This window comes from Elgaria multicarinata, chromosome 8 (genome assembly GCF_023053635.1).
Source record: "Elgaria multicarinata webbii isolate HBS135686 ecotype San Diego chromosome 8, rElgMul1.1.pri, whole genome shotgun sequence".
Classification (NCBI taxonomy): Eukaryota; Metazoa; Chordata; class Lepidosauria; order Squamata; family Anguidae; genus Elgaria; species Elgaria multicarinata.
Window position 1 is genome coordinate 39,644,915 of NC_086178.1, and position 21,605 is coordinate 39,666,519.

General features: G+C 42.1%; 1 protein-coding gene across 1 annotated transcript in view; it reads right to left on the reverse strand.

Annotated features, from left to right (window-relative positions):
- Positions 1-1,096: 1,096 nt before the first annotated feature.
- NYAP2 (neuronal tyrosine-phosphorylated phosphoinositide-3-kinase adaptor 2) overlaps positions 1,097-21,605 on the reverse strand; it is a 196,950-nt gene continuing 176,441 nt past the window's right edge. Inside the window, exons 8-9 of the mRNA XM_063131493.1 lie at positions 7,504-7,605; positions 1,097-1,553 (exon numbers count right to left, since the gene is read on the reverse strand). Coding sequence (XP_062987563.1) covers positions 1,326-1,553; positions 7,504-7,605 — 330 coding nt within the window. The 3' untranslated portion in view covers positions 1,097-1,325. The remainder of the gene's footprint in view (positions 1,554-7,503; positions 7,606-21,605) is intronic.

Genomic DNA, 21,605 nt, shown 5'->3' on the forward strand with positions numbered 1-21,605 from the left:
CAACCTCTTAAACAGATAGAGAATAAATGAATAATGTGATGTACAGTCCTTAGTCACAGTGAACCCTGGTCTCCGCAAATCATCTAAATAGAAGAAGGAAGAGCTCTCCATTGACCATAGCCTTTCTTGCAGCAAATTAAATTTACATGGTCAGTCAGCTGAGCTTATCAGCATTGCTCAAGACATTCATCCTGATGATGAAAGGTCATCTGTGGAAGAAGCCCATTATCCTGGGCAGGTCCCCCTTGCATTCCTGCTTATTCAAAGGAATGTTGGTCAAGGTTTCATATAACCCCATATCCAGAGCCATAGGTCAACATGCAGCATTCGTGCACTCCTTACGAACTGCTAAACTGAACCACTAAGCAGAGTTGTCAGCTCTAATAACCTATTTTTGGAGGGTAGGGTGACTTATCTTGAGGCACCCTCTCCCTGCCCTCAGTTTCCAGTAAGAGGTGCTGAGTGCTGTATGGCAAGAAAGGTCCTAGCACAGCTTCTGTACACAAGGATCTTTAGATCAGGGCTGTGCCATGCCATTCCTCAAGCACTACTAGGCAATCTACAGCCATGTGAATGAGGCTGATACAGGAGGTTGCTCAGCAGTTGTGCTTGGCAAACTGCACGTATTCCTAAAGCATTTATACAATGTTATAATAGCAAATATATTTCTTTCTTTTTTTCTTCTTTTAAAAGGCGCAGAATGACACATTGCTAAGGTAATTTGGACATCCAAGTGAATACTGTTTTACCTGCACTGTTTGTGGCTCTGTCCATCTCCTGCCAAAAACAATTTGTAGAAAATCCTTCTAACGAATCATATTAGTATTTATTTAACCTTCAGCCCTAGCACCGGTTTGATTAGAACATTTTACTGTTAAACCAAAAATGTACAACCACATGCTTTTGTAAAGACAATAAATTTAGGCAGGTGAGAGAAGTTTAAATCATTTTTTAAAAAATAAATAAATAACCCAAAACCCTCAAAGGTAACACATAGAAAACAGTTAAAACAGTAGATGAGTAAAATTCTTCATACATGTTTGCATTATATTTTAAAGAGTGTATTAACTCTATTTTTTTTAAAGAGATTGGCAAAATATTTACATCTTACTATTTTTCTGGATCCAAAAGAATCCTCCAAAAACGTGCATGCCTTCGTTCAGAGGGAGACAATGATTTTGTCAGACAGGTGGGTACCACTTTAGTAAGCATTATGCCTAGGCAGTTCTTCACCTGGATTGAGGTCCCAGCTACTGCCTTATGGGGAAGGCAGCCTGGCAGTGCACATTTCAGCAATGTGTGGAAGATAATCCCCCATGCTCATATCATATTGCGGTATCCCAGAAAACAGTTTGTTGCTTGGAATATGGAGGGGGACTGTATTTCTTGGTCCCTGTGTTCTTCTTCCAACTTGGCAGAATAGGCATGCTCTCCTGTTTGCAAAGTCCTTTCTCCGATTTCTGTCGTGCCTTGATTTCCTTGCACAGGCAACGTTTTTTCTCAATCATTTCCAGCATTGTATGGTCTCCATGCAACCACTGCATACATGTCACCTATTAAAAAAGGCACAAGCATTTAACCACAGCTGAAACATGGCACTGGTCCCCACCTTGAGAGAAACAGGGAGCATTTTTCAAAGCCAGACAAGGAAGCAAGACCACCATGCCACGGAAAACAATGAAGGACAAGACACAAAAGCAACTGAACTGGATGTATTATGGAGTATCTTTAATTGTTATTCCCAATACCAGTAAATGGGCACAACTACTGTATCTTAAATATCCCTGAGGCATCATTTAGAACAGCTTTAGCCAATCTGAGTCCCTTCAGATTTGTTTCAACTACAATACCATCATCCTAAGTCATTGGCTAATGGAAGTTGTAGTCAAAAACTCAGGTTGAAGGAGGTTGATCTATACGAACATAAAGCATGATCAAACTGTTCCTGGACTAAACCATGAAAGATTGCAAATGGGGCATCACCTGTTTGAACAGTTTCTCATTGGAAACAAAATCCATATACATAGAAAACTAGCTTGTCAAAGAGAATAGTAAGCTAAAAGACATATATACACCACAATTTTTTCTGTGCATTGGCATTGCTTAGTATTATGTTGGAGTACATTAACGTTGTAAATATAAGTTTTCTTCAGTTTCATAAAGGTGGTGAAGTCGGACTTATCTTTCAATTAGCTCCACTTTTCTCAAATGGTAATTCTCAGTAACACCAAGCACTTATTTCACTGCTTTGCTATATCAGGAATATAGCTGAATATAACATTCTAAGATCAGAATACTTTAGCATCCAGAATTTGACAGTTTTCTTGTGATTTTATGGAAACAAATATTTACATTAGAGTGTCAGACTCAGGGCTAAATAGCTTGAATCTCACTGTTCCTCAGCTAAGGCTTCTGACACCTTGATTTCCCCTCTCAAAGACTCTTTGGGCATGTCTACATCTCCCGGCATTCTGGGAGGGAGGGGGGAGGATCTTGCAATGTTCCGTTTATGACATCCTCCCATTTGGACAGACGTGCACATGACATCCCGGGAGGAACAAGGGATGCTGCGCCTGCCATTTTTTAAACAGATGATGAGTGCACGTGCGCTCCAACGCAAATGTAACTTTTGTAAAGCAAAACAAAAAACCCAGCTCCTACTCCCCCCACCCCCGTTGGGCACGGAGCACCTGAAGAGCTCCGTGCCCTGTGCCCAGTTCCCACCACCTCACATTTACTTGTGAGGAGCCAGGATGAAACCAGGATGGCCGCCCACAACTCTCACGGTCTCAGAATGATCCCAAGACCACGGGACAAGTTGGGCTAAAAGCCATCCCAGTCATCCTGGGAAATGGAGGGATCATCCCTCCCTGCCCCTGGGATCTCCTGTGTGACATGTGGATGCACAGGGATGATCCCAGGATGATCCCCAGGATAAGGCATGGTGGAGACATGCCCTTTGTGTCAGAGCAGCCATTTTCTTCCCACAAGGAGCAAAAGTTTTCAATGTCTTCCTCTAGAGAGCTGTCCTTGGCTAAGCCATTTTTCTTCTTCCTGGGCACTAGCCTACCTAGGGAAGCATCTGTCTCTTGTCTCTTTGCTGAGTCTGCAGACCAAATGAACAATTATGTCATACAGTATAGGGGAAACCCTTTCCTCTGCCCTTCCTTCCTCCAACAACAGCTCACATTGATCTCCCTCCATTTGAAATGTGGCATTTCCCCAAATTTGTCCTAGTTCATCAGAATCCAGGTATATCGCCTGGAACTTTCCCCTGCAGCATCTATGCATTTTGCTCTTCACGGCAGGATTTCTCTATTTTGTTTGACTTCCAGTGTATATGGGTGTTAGTTCAGTGCATGATACATGCCCCCCACAGTTTGTAGTATCGGATCTTTCAGTTTTGTAAACATAGAGAAAGATGACATTCTTGCATGGGCAAGAGTCCTGTGCATTTATCACTAAGCTGTGTGTTTCAGATTAATCATGTTAATAGCCATAGATTCCATTATACAGGATGGGCCGAGGATTGGTTTTAAATTCCTAAAAGATGTAATATTTCACATACTGCACCTCATATGTGAAGCCCTCTTTTTAAATTGAGAGTGATACAGAAGAAATTAGTGTTCTTTAGTATCTATTAATGGCTATGAATATCAAAACTCATTCATCTGAAAGAGAAATCTCTTCTGAATGGGTGAAGGCATATAAACAGTGATACTAAAATTAAGCTGTACACACCTACCTGGGAGTATATCCTGTTGAACTCAAAGGGCCTTACTTCTGAGTAGACAAGTATGGGATTGTAGTGTTATATGCCTATTAATTATTTGTTTATTTTAAATGCCACAAGAATATAAGAAGAGCCATGCTGGATCAGTCCAAGGGTCTATCTAGTCCAGTACTCTGTTCACATAGTGGCCAACCAGCCATTGGCCAGGGATGAACAAGCACCCTCCCATTCATGTTCCCTAGCAACTGGTGTATATAGGCTTACTGTCTCTGATACTGGAGGTAACACATAGACAATATTGAAGGTGGCTTGCATTAAACCATAGAATAAGTGTGTTTCCGATTAATGGCTAAAAGTGTATAATTCAAAAGTGTATAATCCATCCAAAAGGAGACAAACAGCCTTTTAATACGCCACTTGTATAGCAGTAATTGGATCTCAGGGATTTTCTTCCCATTGTCAGCTAACGCTTGTAGGAAATTAAAGGACTGTATGTTGATATAATAAAATCTTAGGGCTAAACTACACATGACCTTAAATGTTTATTTGCACGGAACATGCAGCTGTTGTTGTTGTTTTTAAAATGAATTAGCTATGGAGGGTAATAATTAATGGGATCAGAGCAGGCACAGAAGGAGAATCTAATCCTCCAAAGGAAATATTGGTTTAATACTGGTTTTAATTTGTTAATGATTTAATACTTTTTTTTAGCTGTGCATATTATTTATGTTTACATTGTATGTAAACATCTGTATGCTGTATGTTTACATCTGTATGCTGCCTTGAGATACCAGTGATATAGGGTGAGATACAAATGCATAAATAAATAAATAAATAAATATTGAGCTGTTTCCTCAGGATTGTAGCACAGAAGCAGAGGTTTAAATTCTCCCTAATACATGCTGTTCTGATCCCATTAATTATCAGCCTCCACCCCCAGATAATGCGTTTTAAAAACCTGCATGTTAGATACAAAGATGCATCTTGTAGTTTGGCTGCCAGAGACCATCAATGTTTTTTTTTTCAACCCACTTATTCTTTTTCACAATCTTGGGGGATATAATGTGCAACCCAATGTTATGGAGTTTACTCAGTCTCACTGAGCTCAGTGGGGAAATACTCCCAACTACGTTTACCTAAGATTGCAATCTGAGTGCCTAACCCAGTCATCTGACACACCCGGATATCACTGTTCCTTTAATGGATTGACTACAAGCCCCATCACATCTAGGTAGAAACGTGCAGCTCCCGTGGCTTCTCTGTCGTCACTCCGATGTTGCTTCCTGAAAACAGGAAGTAATGAGGCCCATTCAGTCCAGCAGGAGAGAGCAGCAACTGGACTTTTTCTGGGGGGGTTTGCAGCTCAAGGAAGGCCAGAAGGGGAGGAAGACGCGCGAGAGGAAGACAACGTCATGTGAGCAATCCGTGAGTGCCCAGGAACAAGCATGCAGTAATACACTCGTTGGATGGAGCTTTACATGAATACATAAGTCTTAACAGTAGGTGGAACATGAGTGATCAGGAATATGTGATTAATTACCAAGTATTAATATTGTTTAAGCATTGCCCTTGCTTCCTTAAAATAAGAGGGAATCTCTATAATTTCATGGCTATTTCAAAATAATTGTCCACATAATACTTTGGAAATGTTAAGGAAAGTGATGAAAGGGAAAGTTTTGTAAAGATAGGAATATACACAATGAAATGTGTACTGTCGACTATTCTTGTACTCAGAAGAAGTGAAATGCACTAATTTGTGGCTTCTCTTACTACTGGGGATAGTACTATTACAATACTATACACAGTGTTATTTTTGGTTCTGAGAGAGTAACACTCTTAGTCCTTGGGAGACAAATTATTTCAGTGAATTAGTACTTGCTTCTAAACATGTCAGGCACTACAATGGCAACTAATTAAATGGTTTAAAAATCAGCTAATTAGATTGCCTCTGAACAAATTGATTGATTCATTCATCAATTAAAATAGATAGTATAGTATCTTGAAGGAAATGATGAAGTTTCTTATGACTAAATAATAAATAATTTCTGACTAACTGACAATTACATGAAATGCATTTCCTCAGTCAAGAAATTTACAAAGCTTGCCTGCAAGAATGCTACAAGCACTTCTAGAGGACACATCTCAAATATAATTTAATCATTTCAATCTGAAATTAATCAATTAGGTTCACTGATCATCTGATTAAGTTGTTCATCCCTAATCAGACATTTATTTGGAGCTAGTTTTGATGAAATGCAATTCACAGCGGAGTCATTTCAAAATGTGATTTTTTTCTATTGCCTTTCAGCCCCCAAATCATGGAACATGTACTACAGAAAACTAAATCAAAATGGGTTCAACACTATACACAAAGTTCATAAACAAATGCACAAACATGACTGTAAAAAATATGGAAACACCTCTAACCCATATCGAACAAAATGCCCTTTCACAAAAGAAAAAGTGAATGACTGAAAATATTATGGGACTATGGAGGTGGATCATATATATGATCCATCTCCATAGTATATGGAATATATATATATATATATATATATATATATATATATATATGAGCCAGTGTGGTGTAGTGGCTAGAGTGTCAGACTGGGAGTTGGGAGATCCGGGTTCTAGTCCCCACTCGGTCATGGAAGCCCACTGGGTGACTTTGGGCCAGTCACAGACCCTCAGCCCAACCCACCTCACAGGGTTGTTGTTGTGAGGATAAAGTGGAGAGGAGGAGGATTATGTATGCTGCCTTTGGTTCCTTGCAGGAAAAAAGGCAGGATACAAATACAATAATAAATAAATAAAAATAGAATACCATGGAAAGCCTGCTTATGATAAGTGTAATTCTTCTGCTAATTCTCTTTTGAAATAAGTTTAGTGTCCCATGTAGACAAGTCTAGTAAGATGTTCTCTGGTATAAGCCACCCTGGACTGAATAGAAGCATGTCCTACTGTGTTCTTGTGCTCCCATTCATTACAATGGAATTTGGGAAAGGGGAACATCCTGCTGGATTGGACCCAAATATGAGTTAAACCATTAAACTTTGATATAGGATGGAGGTGTGTGTGTGTGTGTGTGTAGAGCTAGCACAAGTTCCACACACCCGATCCCACTTCCCCCCCTGTCCCTAGAATGCCTTAATTCTATTTCCATCTCATGATGGATAAGATCATGCTGCAGTTTTCCAACTGCAAAGCTTTCTGAATTAAAACAAAACAAGTAATCAACAAATTGCTGCCATGGCGGAAATTGGGCAAACACCAGTCTTCCCCAACCTGGTGCCTTCCAGAAGTATTGGACTTACAGCATGGAGAGCTGTGGGATGCTGGTAGTACAACACCTCTGGAAAGTGTCAGGTTGGGGAAAGCTGCTGTATACTGTATTAAGTTTTTAATCAACTTCAATCATCATTCTGCAAAATTCTCTGAACTGCCTTCCCTAACCTGGTGCCCTCGACATGTGTAGTTGGGCTGCATCTTTCATCACTCTCAGCCAGCATGGACATTGGCTGCAGATGCTGGGAACTGTAGTCCAACACATCTGGAGGACATCGACTTGGGAGATGTCTGGCTTAGAGCAGCATATTGTATAGCAAGCTGATATTATAGCAATACCCCCGGTTGTTGTTGTTGATTAATAGAGAACCCCTTTCTATTTCTTTGTTAATATGGTAGCATTTGAAGCTCTGGTCATTAACACATGCCCATACTTCAGAAGGTGTTTCCATAATTTTCCCCAGTTATTGAATCATCACACTTACTTTACTGTAATTGTGTACGCTACTAGGCTGTGGAAGTGGTTGTTCTCTCCTGGTTCTTGTGGGTTTCTTCCCTCTCCTATTGGGTGTGCAGTGGGGTTGATTCTACATTTGTAGGAGGTATGGAGGAAACCAAATAAAGTAATATTGGTGTGACCATGGATCTTATTATGGATAAAAACAAAGTTCTTTTTCACAATCGCCACACAGGAGCAAAATGGACACACCAACATATAATGAAAAGGTACACAGAATGGAAGTTACAATTAAATTAATACCCAGCGACTTTGTTTCAGAATGACCTGTGTATTCACAAATAGAGTGAACCATAAGCAGGTTCTGTGAAAACTGCAGTGATTTTAGTAGAGCAGAATGTGGCTGGAACCATCATCAGGCAAAGAAAAAGGAAAGTCTTGCTGAAGGATCACTTACCATTTGTTATAAGGAAGGGAAATTGCAGGCATTACTATTCTATCCGCCCGCTCTGATTGACCAGTTATCTCACTGGGGGTCTTCATATTCTTGGTTTCAGTGTGTCTGGTGAATTCTTTTTCCTATCATCTTGATTAGATAGGTGTTCCTTGGTAGAAATGTATATTTATTCAAACATGGGGAATCTCACTACTTGGGTTGAACAAGTTTTCTAAAAATTATCTGCAGGGTTTTGAACCAAGGAGAATGTGTGAAGTTATGATAAGTTGCATCCTTGTTAAATCACAAGACACTTTACTCTCTTTGCTAATAAGATCATTGAAAATAAAATAGAGGACCCCATTGTAAATATAGTAATGCCGTGCCAAACATTTCTCCCATGAAAACGTTGACCATACTCATTCAATTTGGTAGAAAAGAAATTGCTTTCAAAAAGAAATTCAAAGGAGAAGAAATTTGGGCAAATTTCTCATGGGTTTGGTTCAGGATTCCTGTGCTTACCTGACTTACTTGTGTGTGTGTGTGTGTGTGTGTCCTGTCTTTCATTGTACAGTCAGCTCTCTGACAGCCTGAACCCTCCTTGGCGTCCTGCACTTCCCGCCCAGAGGAAGACATCATAAATTTATTTCTCCCAGAGGGCATTTTCAGCTCCGGATGTGCAGGCAGCCTGGGAGACTGTAGAGAAATGGGGAGATGTGCAATAGAAAGAAAAATATAGACAATACCCTCAACCGCCTCACAGTGATTAGTTCAAGTCAAAAGCACCACCAACACACATTCAAAATAAATTATAAACTGCCTTGAAAATGAAGCATAACAATGGAAGCCCCTTTCAGGGGGAAAGAAAACTTTCAGGAGATACCTGAAGTTTTTCTTTTAGGAATAGAAAGAAAGAAAGAAGCTGTTCTACAAGCTTTGTCAATGGTGATACCTATGTTGGAGAATTTCTTCTCCCCCTGGAGAAATCTGGGGAAATCCAGGGTAGTGGATACAAAATGGGGGCCAACCTGCCAACACAGTTGATGCTATTGTACTTGCAGTAGCAGTACACACACACACACACACACAGAGAGAGAGAGAGAGAGAGAGAGAGTTTCAGAAAAACAAAGAAGCTGTGCTACAGTCTCTGTCAGAGGTGAACCCTAAATTTCTTCAAATTCCTCTGGCCACAAATAGGACTGGGATGGTGGAGGAATCTGGACAGGCAGTCAAGCCTGCTGAGTTTTTGGTGGCTCAGCCTCTGGACCCTGGCTCGTTTGTCCAGGAACTGGCTAGACTCAGCACACTTCCACGGCTGCCATTGCCATTCCTGGCCAGGCTGTATGAAAGTCTGGGGCCCATGCGGGATAAGGAGAAAATTGTGCACAGTGACCCATCATGGCTTTGAGTCTGGGTCATGTATGGAAGCTGAGCTATGGGGTCCAGGGAAATCCATTAAGCCCCAAAAGGGCTAGATTTCCCCCACACTGGCCATCTCTAAAATAGGGGGGAGAATTTCATGAAGCCATTTGTGCACAGCTGTAGTGTAAGCCAGTGCTTGTGTAACATAACTAACTCAAGCATTGGATCATACTAGTTCAATAACAATAGCTCTTGCAGGAGTGCACTGTTGGATCCTTCCTGTTGAAATCAATGGGAAGAGTTAGTCAAGCCTAAGGCCTTAGCTAGACAGGGTGAAATCCCGGGGCAATCCCTGGGATCATCCCTGTGTGTCCACACAGGGGTTCCCGGAATCAGGGAGGGATGACCCCACCTCACCCTACACTTTAGGCCCGCTTTTTCCACGGTCTCGAGCATCGCGGGTTGTCCTGGTTCCTCATGGCTCCTAACGAGGAGCCAGGACCCATGCACAGGGTCTCTGTGCCCATCGGGGGTGGGGTAGGGGGGAAATTAAGTGGTTTTTTTTTAAAAAAAAACAATAACAATTTCCTACCTTCCTGTGCATGAGCATTCGTACGCTCTTCTTCTTTAAGATTTTTTTAAAAAATGGCGTCCGCGACATCCTCGCCTTCTGACGTCGTCGCGCGCCACGTATAAACAGAGGAGGAGATCTTGCGATAAAAATCTCGAGATCTTCACTCCTCTGTCCTGCTACACTGGTAGGTCTAGCTAAGGCCCATGTGAAGTCCCAGTGATTTCAATGGGACTAATGGGTAACTGACTTAGGCTGCATCCAACTCTTTGTTTGAGGCAGCTTCAATCTGCCAAACTTCCCCAGTTTATATCTTTCTACATGGGGGAGTTTGATCACCTGTATTATCTTGACAAAGTAGTCAGGAGGATGTTACAACACAGCATATGCAATTATTGATGACGTGTTTAAGGGAGCAATCTATGTACCCTAGACAGCATCTGGGGGGGCAGAGGGGGGACATAGGATTGTTCATTTTCCTGGATCCGAGCTCAAAGACAGGGCTCTGAGCTTGCAGCCAGGAAACCATGCTCCTCGCCACTTTCCCCCTCTCCCTCGTAGCCGGCATGAAAAGAACCATGCCTGGTACCTCTCCACATTCAATAAATGTAGTGTGGAGTTGGGGAAAAGGGGGCACTCCTGGGGGCAAGGAAGGAAGGAGTGCAGGGAGGCTGGCTTATGCCTTTACCTATCACTGACCCAACCTCCTTTCCTTCTCCTCCCTGAAGCTTCTGCTGGATGGGCAAAATTGTAGCTAAAATGCAGCATGGGAGGCACAAGGCACCTCCAGCTCTGCTTTGGATATCTGTAAGCCTCTGAGTTCAGAGGCTTACGTGTACCCAGGATGCAACACAAAGGATTTCACCCTAGCTGACCTTGTCTATCTACCCATATTTGTATTTTATTTGTATTTTATAAATAAAAATGAATAAATGAACAATGATCCGCATGAATATGCAACATGATTTATAGTTAAGGTAGAATAACAGCCTATGTAGGATGTTGTTTGAAGGGTCTTTTTTAAAAATTGTCTCATAATGATCCCATAGAAATATATGACATAGGTTCATAAAGTGGATTTGCAAACATCAAGCTAACAGCTTTTCCAGGTGTGTAGAACTAACTGAATAGAGTCCAGAACCAGGCCATCTACATTGCATAACTGTTATTTTAAAGGAGAGATTTAATATTGGATTGGTTGGGAAAGAACATCATGATTCAGTTGACATGTGGATACATTCTGTCCAGGGAAACACACATTTCCAGGGGAAACAGGTTTTTACAAGTGGGACTCAGCACAGATTATAGGTAGGAATCATGATATGTTTGGAAATTTGGTATGACACACATTGATAGGCCAACTGTAGAAGAGTTGTGCTGAAGTCATTTGAATGACACAGCAACAGATTGTGTTTTATGTTTGAGTCCCAAGGGAGCAATCCTATCCACCCATGGAAGACTCCACCCAGGAGCAGTGACAGAAACCTCTGCTGCTGTCAGCAAAGATGTTCTAGGGGGGATTCTTAGTTATTTACTTGGCTTTTATTGTATTTCTATTGCCAGAGATGGGAAGAGATTCTTATGGGATTTTCTGCCTGATGTACCAAAATAACTCGGCTGACTTTGGATCCTATGCACCTTGACTTGGGTAGGTGGGTGATGTGCCATTTACCTCAGGCAACAAAATGTCTTGGGCCAGACCCTGTTCCCCTGACCATATAGAATTGCTCTACAGAAGTCTTGTCAGCATTGTCCATATTCAGGCTTATTAATGCATCCTATGTTGGAAAAGGATTCAGGATTAGACAGAAAGGAAAGTTTCTCTCTCTCCCTGCACCCCCCACACCCCAGATTACAAATCTTTGACACAGAAGTGAGTCACTGAGCAGCAGGCAGCATGAGTCAAGGACAAGGTGAGTTGCGGCCAGTAAATTAAATTCCCTCCTGCACAAAGAAGTAAATGGGAGTATTTTCACCTTCTGTCAGAACAAAATATAAGGAGATAATTACTGGCATTTGGAGTTCTCCAAGTTATTCTGCAAAGAGACACATGGAACAGGGGAGGACCAGACAAGGATCTGGAAGTTATCTTCGCGGGTCAGTTGTATTTTCCAATGTGGAAAGAATGTTCTGTTAGAATATTTCTTAGGTCTTGTGCTCAAAGAAAGGCAGTGGGACTCTATTTATGGACAGAAGTCAACATGGGACCTTAATGTAATTGTAAGCATTGATGCCTTTGCCTCATAATAAAACAGTCATGTTCTATGTTGTTGTTTAATGGCATGGGAGTGCAGCTTCCCCTGGGGCAGAATTAGGGATGTGCTCCGCTCCGATTAGGAGCGTAGAAGCAGTAGCGGATTGGCCTGCTCCGCCTTACCCAGAGGCGGAGTAGGAGCGGACCGCGGACCCCCTAGAAGCAAGGCGAAGAGAAGCGACCATTTTTCGGAGCTCCGAGTTCAGTCGGAGCGCTCCGGTCGCCATCTTGAAAACATTTCGCCATAGGATTGCATTGCGGCAAATAATCGCGCATAACTACGTTGTTTTTGAAGCTATCGTTCTGGAAATTCTTGTGCACAGAGAGTCGTGGATGGGGGTCATTTTGAGACCACTCTCACCTCTCTGCGTGCTGTGGTTCACGTGCAATATTTTTTTAAAAATCGGGTCAACCGCGCGGCTCAAACTGCGTTTCGGCTTTTCGCCCATAGGATTGCATTGAGGGAAAGAATCGGGGATAACTGGGGGGGGGGGTTTAAGCTATCGTTCTGAAAATTCTTGTGCACAGAGAGTCGTGGATGGGGGTCATTTTGAGACCACTCTCAACTTTCTGCGTGCTGTGGTTCACGTGCAATATTTTTTTAAAAATCGGGTCAACCGCGGGGCTCAAACTGTGTTTCGGCTTTTCGCCCATAGGATTGCATTGAGGGAAAGAATCGGGGATAACTGGGGGGGGGGTTAAGCTATCGTTCTGAAAATTCTTGTGCACAGAGAGTCGTGGATGGGGGTCATTTTGAGACCACTCTCAACTTTCTGCGTGCTGTGGTTCACGTGCAATATTTTTTTAAAAATCGGGGTTTGGGTTTTTTTTATTTATTTTTTTATTTTTTTGGAAGCGATGACAGGCACATTCAACTCCCAATCCTGATGAGAATTGATCTCCTCAGAAAGCATCCTCCTCCAATCCCAGCGTTGGAGGGGGGACTAAGGCAGACCCACCCTGAGAACTTTCTGTTTTGTGTCTCTTTGTGGGTTGGCGTTCGTGGAGGGAACACTTAGTTAGTGCTCCTGCTTTGGACTTTGGAGATAGATTAGGATAGGTTTAGTTTGGCGCGTGTGTGTGTTTGTTTGCTTCTTTCTGACTTGTAGCTTAGTTTGCCCTGTGTTTTCCCCTTACTTTGATTTAATATAAACTTTATTTTTGAATTTTGGAGTGTGTGGTTGGGTTGGTTGCCCCCCCCCTTCCCTGTATTAAAGCCTGACTGTTCTGCTTTTGTGAAAGCTTTCTTTTGAAAGCATACACACACTTTTTGTCCCATTTCCCTACATTTATATTCTTAAACATATTTTATTATATTCTTTCACATAGTCCATTAGTATATATTCTCATACATATTATATTAGTATTCATATTTTGTTCTTCTTATAGTAGTGGTTGGTTCTTTTTCCCCCTCCCCTCTCTTAAATCCTGATTGTGTTTCCTTCTATCTTCTATATACCAAATATACCAAAAAAATTGGATTCTCTTTTTCTTCTCTGTGTAACTTCGACGGAGTGGGCTGCTTTTGTCAAGTTCAACAGGCAGCCACAGATTGAGCATTTTGGGGAAAGCATACGCACACCATTTCCCTATTCTTAAACATATTATTATTATATTCTTTGACATAGTCTTAGTAGTCTATTAGTATACATTCTCATACATATTAGTAGTAGTATTCATATTTTGTTCTTCTTATAGTAGTGGTTGTCCCATTTCTTGTCCCATTTCCCTACATTTATTAGTAATATTCTAAAACATATTATTATATTCTTGTAGATATTCTTAGTAGTATATATATATATATATATATATATATATATTAGTATATTCTCATACATATTAGTAGTAGTATATTTTATTGTTCTTGTCCCATTTCCCTACATTTAAACATATTATATTCTTCTTATACATATTCTTAGTAGTACCTTATACATAGTATTAGTAGTATTAATATTTTGTTAGTCATCATGAAAAGAGGAAGCAGGCGTGCTGAAAGCAGCAAGGCTCAGTCTGCCAGCAGTAAGCAGGCTTCCTCTCCTCCTGTGAAACTCAAACGGGCAACTCCTTGGCTGACTGCTCCAAAACAGAAGCAGGACAAGCAGCAGGCAGAGCCACTCTCTTCTGCAACTTGTGCCCGGCGTTCTCTTTTTGAGGGTGGGAATGGGAAAAGTGCCCGTTTGCAAGAGGCACGTGGCAGCAGTGCCATTAGAGGAGGAGGAGTATCCCCAACTCCTTCATTCTCCTTTCAGCCCACGAGCCCGCTGATGGACCTAGACGAGGTCCTCAGCACAGTGGAGGGGGGGGAGGAGGAGGAGGCGGTGGGCCTCCAGGATGTGGGGGCTGAGGAGGAGCAGCAGCAGGCCGAGGCTCTCTCCCCAGTCTCATCCCACACCCCTGTTTCTGTGGCAACACCAGAGAGCTCAGGCGGGCAATTGGTGGTGTCACCACGGAAACGAAAGACAAGCATCGTGTGGGACCACTTTGAGTTGGGAGCGGATCCCCGCTTTGCTGTCTGTCGCCACTGCAAACTCAGCCTAAGCAGGGGTTCATCGACAGGGCATTATGGAACCAGCAGCATGAAGATGCATCTTCATAGGCAGCACCAGGCGATCTTGCTGGGGAAAGAGGCGGGCAAGGCGACTGGTTCCAGGGGAAAGCCGAAGGCTGCTGCTGGCACTGCCACTCTAAGCTCTCCATCTCCCATCCCCACAAGGGTTAGGCAGGCAACCCTGCAGGACATGGGGTGGGGGAAGTATTGACCCACAAGATGGCGTTTTCCAATGCCCACCCAGGGTGCTACTGTGTTGGGGCATCTGCCGGGACTGACTCCTCCCCAATACTAGATCTATGACATGTCACTCTGCCTGCCCCTCTGCTAGCCTGTCCTCCTCGGTGACCGACTCGCTGGGATGGTTTGCGTTTGCAATGCGTGACTAACTGCAATGCTGGCTTAGAAACCAGCCATCACTTCCTTGTGCCCCCAGAAATGCCCGCAGCCTGCCTGCCTGCCTGCCTGCCTGCCCGCCTCCCCCGGGGTGCTGCTGTGGTGGGGCATCTGCCAGGACTGACTCCTCGCCTACTCTGCCTGCCTCTCTGCCCGCCTGGTGCCTGGTTTGCTCCCAATCGTCCTCCTCTGTGCCCCTCAAGGCGTAACTGCTGGCTTAGAAAGAAAGAACCAGCCATCTTTGCCTCACTTTGCGCCCACTTATGGGTTGGTTTGCTATGCGTTAGTGCTCAAGCCATCCTTGCGGCACTACAATGCATGCTGCCTGCCTGCTTTCCCTCCCTTCTCCCCTTCCCGCCTTGCAGCGATGGTGTATGTGTCTTGCTTTGACTAAGGGGAGAAGTCCTTCCTGCGCTCACTTAGACTTTATCAAATTCAATAATCCCTTTTTCAAATGTGCCAGAAGATTTAGGGTTATCTCGTGGCATGTTGGGATTGCCTTGGAACTGGCCCCATTGAGCTGTCTGCAATTGCAACTTTAAATCCCTGACATACTGGAGTGTTCAAATTTCAAAAGTTCCCCTAACATCAGGGGATGATGGGATTGCCTTGAAACTTGGTGTCCATGGGGACACATGGGTAAGCTGTCATGGGACCAAAGGATAGGTTTCTAACGTGCAAATTGACGTAGTTGTAGAATGGGACTTGATTTGGGGTGAGTTAAAAAGTTTAAGCCGCGCCAAAAATCAGGGGATGATGGGATTTGCTTGCAACTTGGCGTGCATGTGGACACATGGATAAGCTCTCATGGTGCCGAGTTTGAGGTTTCTAACATGCAAATTGACGGAGCTATCCCAAGGGGTGTGAATGGGGTGCCCGATTTTCATAAATTCCCCAAAAGTCAGGGGATGATGGGATTGCCTTGCAACTTGGCGTCCATGTGGACACGTGGATAAGCTATCATGGTGCCGACTTTGGGGTTTCAAACATGCAAATTGACGTAGTTGTAGAATGGGACAATTTGGGGTGAGTTAAGCCATGCCAAAAATCAGGGGATGATGGGATTTGCTTGCAACTTGGCGTGCATGTGGACACATGGATAAGCTCTCATGGTGCCGAGTTTGAGGTTTCTAACATGCAAATTGACGGAGCTATCCCAAGGGGTGTGAATGGGGTGCCCGATTTTCAAAAATTCCCCAAAAATCAGGGGATGATGGGATTGCCTTGAAACTTGGCGTGCATGTGGACACGTGGATAAGCTATCATGGTGCTGAGTTTGAGGTTTCTAACGTGCAAATTGACGGAGCTATCTAAAGGGGTGTGAATTAGGGTTATGGGAGGTGCGTTAGAGGGTAGAGCCGCGCCAAAAATCAGGGGATGATGGGATTTGCTTGCAACTTGGCGTGCATGTGGACACATGGATAAGCTGCCCTGGTGCCGAGTTTGAGGTTTCTAACATGCAAATTGACGGAGCTATCCCAAGGGGTGTGAATGGGGTGCCCGATTTTCAAAAATTCGCCAAAAATCAGGGGATGATGGGATTGCCTTGAAACTTGGCGTGTGTGTGTATACGCCCATGAGGTGTCATGGTGCCAAACGTGAGGTTTCTAACTTCAACGGAAAAAAAGTTGTTTACTTTTTTAGCTTTCAATGCAACCCTATGGGGGGGCAAAAACGGAGCTCCGGATCCGGATCCGGAGCTCCGAGCGGAGCGGAGCGGAAGTGGGCGGAGCGGGGGCGGGGCGGAGCGACCCGCTCCGAAAAATGGCGGATCTGCAAGTGAAGCGGAGCGGGGGGTCCGTGCACACCCCTAGGCAGAATCATATGCATATTCAAAGAGGCATCCCCTCCAAATCTGCAATGTCCTACATAATGAAGGTCATGCGTTTGCACAATTTGGGAGATTCTTCTTCCTCAAACAAGGGGAAAAGATTGTGCAAACAGAGTCACTCACAGCCTCCATCACAGATTGAATGGTGTGTGTAGTGGGGATGCACGCATATCCATATTTCCCAACAGGCATTCAAGGGGCTCATGGGTATGTGAAATAGTGCTCATTCACTCCTCTTGCCAGAGCCCTTAATGCATGTAGCTTGCCCTGTTTATGTTGCATGTGCTATGGAAGTATGGAAGGACAGTGATACTGCATGCGTCTGAGTGTGCTTCCACAAGGGGTGGTAATATTTGTGCTCCTACACAGGATGTCTTTGAATTTAGGATTTATGTTATGCTTCAAACATGCATAATGCAGGTTGGAGATATCATAGAGATGGGACCAAAACAAACATCTTAGATGGGAGAAGACTTTAAGGTCTTAAGAACAATTCCAAGTTGAACCTGACAACTCTATTTTTGGCAAGTAAATGCAGGGCATTTTGCTAGAGTTTAGCAAAGAAACAATATTTCCGGAGTCCTGAAGAGTACAGAATGTTTAAAAGCAAACAAACATGGCAGTTGAATCAATCTATGACTATTCCATACAGATTCTGTACATTTCACTTCCAAAGATCCATAAGCACTTTGTCAAGTTTAGTATACACACAGTAGTCCAACTGCTACCCAATGCAGAATTTCCTGCCACAATGACTGTGTCCTTTCACACATAATTCAGCATTCAAGGCATAAGTCAAACTGATTATTAATCACTGGAATAAATCGCATTAACTTGATAGGGATTTGGATCAGGTTTACCAAGCCTGAACACCAAAACCCCTCAAGTGGAACATGTCCTCGACACATTTTCCCAGAACCCATCCCTCTTTGCCACTCCTCACCAGCCACCCCTCATAAGCTACAGGCTACAATTTTGTTTCCGCAACCTGCCATTAGGGGGGGAAACACATTAATCCTGGAAAAGGAAGATCATGCACAAAGGTGGCTGTAATTTTACCAGTCAAAAATCTTTTTTTTTTAAAGAATCCACCACCTCTTTTGAAGACTTGTCCTCCTTCCAGGAAAAAAAAAACTATACAAAGCTGCAATAATTTATTGCACAATTAGATCAATCCAGCTGGACAAAATCCCCAAAGATAAATAATATAATTAACGTTAATTGAATGGAAGTTATTACCCTTAAATAAATATGCCTTATGTTAGCACAGAGAGTTCCTAATAGAGGCTCTAATCCAGCAAAGCACTTATGTGCCCAATGTAAAGTCTGGTGTTACTGATCATCTGGATGTCCAGTAAGAACAGGATGGAGGCTGGCCAAGCTTTCATCTGGAGCCTCTTTATGGCAGGTGTCCAGTTTTGGGAATAGGATGTTAAAAGTAGGACTGTGGAGCGTAGTCAGAGCCAAACATCACTATGGAAACATTATATGAGCTGGAGGGCAACAGCTAGTTTCCATGTATTATTTACTTAACTGGGGACTGTGAAAATGGACATGTTGAGAAGTGTGACAAATTCCATCACATTGAATACATTTTTACTCAGTGAATACGATTAGCAATCTTGGTATGGTCCACCCAAAATGCTCAGCGATGACAAGCATTTCAAAATGGACTTCGAAATGATGGGAAGTTTAAGACCTAATACATTTGGGATTCTTTTCATTTGCATCCCAATTTCTGAAATGTCACGCTACCTAGTGCTGCCATATTGTCCTAAATAGTTGGGGTGGGGTTGCCATGGCTGTGCTGTTCAGGGCATAAACAATATTCTTGAGAACTGTGGGGTTCAGGCCTTACTGGTGGCACTCTCCAATTCTCCCAGTTGTGAAACAAAGGGCTCATACCATGCTTATAGAGTTAAGGAAAATCAGTTCAAGTATCATTATATCATGCCCTTTAAAATATTAAGCCATAGGTAACGGCGTGTGATTTATCAACTTCAGCCCAATGGCATTGGTGGTGGTAAGCCAGGATTAACTTCAAATCTGAAATGATCAGGGATAGACATTTTTCATTTTTTTTTAATTTAAAAATTTGATTTTAACAAGAATGTCTAGCTCCAACAATATTCAAGTCTAACTGAATACCATCAAAGTCTATTCTTACTGGCTGCTGATATACCATGACATATCTTACAGTGTCTGCTTCTAATGATCTAAGATAGACATCAGAGCATGTAGCTCATGGTGTCTGGCTATGAGCCTTATAGAAGAAGAATATGAAATGAAGAACATAACTGTGGTGCTGCAACTGTACTAATTGGCTGGAATCTCATTCATTTGTGGGAACAGTAGTTAGAGCAAACCCCTTGCTGCTTAGCCAATGAACCCACCTGAGCAACGATTTCAAAATACGCAAGCATGGGAATAATACTTGGGTTTCCTTCTGTGATACTTCAGGCTAGAGGGAGAGATAAACTGGCTAAGAGCAGAGGCCCATGAAGAAGCTCCGAGATCCACAAATCTCTTTCTATGTACGAGTTTCCCATTTCTGTCCGTGTATAGACAATAATGTCATGGCAGAGGAAGTGATACACTGAGATCCTCACAACTCGCTTTGCCATAGATGTTCAGCACAGAGAAATCACTGGTGCATCATGTCTTTGCATCATTTCTATGCTGATTCTGTACAGGTGGTACAGCTTTTTCTTCCCCCTCATGTTTCACCGCATTTGTGTTTTGTTGCCTTGCCTTGTTTCATTTTGCAAATCCTGGCTTGTACACTCCATGGTCTTATCTTGCATTGGGAAGCCACATTCCCAAATCCAGGTGGTTAGTTTCCATTCCCTGACTCCTCTGCTCAAAATAGGGAATGGCTCCAGAGACCAGCTTAGGCATGGGCAAGAATTTCCATTACATTTCAGTTTTGATAAGGTCTTGCCAACATTTGCAACGTTCTCCATATGGGACAAAAAGAACTTAAGACTAAAAAATAGAATTAAATCAAATGTTGGAGAAACCAAATCTGAGACCAGGGCTTTGAATGCTTAGCTCCTAAGGATCTACATTGAATCCTTGTGTATCACCCATGTAAGTGCTTAATTGGGTTGACCACCTCTTTTTTCCCCCTGACAAGCTTCCCATCTTTAACAGTTACATGACGCAAGATATCCTTTCCATGCTAGGAAAAGTTGTAACTATTGAATTCAGCTGGTGCAGATGGGTGAGATTTTCTTTTCTTTTCTTTTCTGGAAAGAATTTACCAAAATTCTCAACATTCTTCATGTACAGGACAAGAAGAACTTGAGATTTTTTAAAAAATGAATGCGGGAGAAACTGACACCAGCAGATTCACCTACCCTGACTTCAGCTTTCCATACTCACCCCCTGCCCCCTGTTTACAGATGTACAAATGAACCAAGCAGATGACCCCCACCCACTCCAGACATAAGATGTCGACCATTCCCCTAGTGGAAAAGAATAGGAAAGTAACCATTGTTTTAAAATTCTCATTTAAAATACATGAAGTTTTTATTTTCATTGTTCAACAAGACAAAATGAAGATTATAAGTTATCAAAAGTGAGTGCTGGCATCCATACTTTCTCATAACTTGCATACATATAATGTATATGAGGAAGTCAAACATTTCAGAGACAGACTATGAAGAGACACACGTACATTTACAGATATATAAACAAACTATACATACGTACATGGGTGAATAAATATACATATTTATGGGCATACAGTATACAGACAAGATACTATACAGGTGCAGTAAGTGCAATATACTGTATAAGGCTATACAAATATTCGAGGGAATCTGATGAAATCATGGTCACCATGACAACAAAGCTACAGCAGTCCATGATGTAACAAAAAAGATGGTGATAAAAATGGAACTTGTTCACAATGTCCTGTGTAGTGTCTCCCTCTCTTTCACACACAGTTTAATCAGAAAACACATTTAAATCCATTGAATTCACATATCAAAACAGCAAAAAAGAAAAAAAAGCTGCATTCATGAAGTTAATACAAATATGTGTGAAATGAAACAAGTGGCATTCTATTTATAGCATATTATAAATAGGTTCTTTATTTTCTTTAACAAGGGAATGGAATACACAATCCCATGCTTTTACGAATTTTAGTTTTATGCCACTTTTAATCATTGTCTTTTCTTTTTTTTTCATTTAAGGATAATATCCTATAAAATTGTTGCCCTGAGTCAAACATAAATGTACACCAAAATGAAAGAAAGAAAATAAGAAAGAAAAACATTATTTTCTTTCAACAAAGGCACAAAGATTTCAACGGTAGGTGCAGAGGAGCCATGGGAAAGCAATTCAGCAATAATGTATGGGTCACTTATTTAACTTTTCTCGATCTCATTAAAATCATTGTTTTCACTCAAACTCTTGGAAGGTTAATTTCCTGTCATCATCTCTCTCTATTTTTTTTTTTTATATATAAAAAAGACAGTTCTGTAATTATTTTTCTAAAGGGAAGTCTTAAATCAATACTCCTGAATGTGCAAGGAACCTTATACAAACAAATAAAGTTATATCTGAGCTATAGAGACACATACGCTGACCATATAATATTAATATCTGTTATTAGCATTATTCCATTCTAAATTCTTTTTCATTGCACTGTAAGGTAGTTTGTGTAAGTACACTGTAAGGTTTGAACAGTATTGTGTGTGATTTTTGAAAGGCAGTAAAAAAAAAA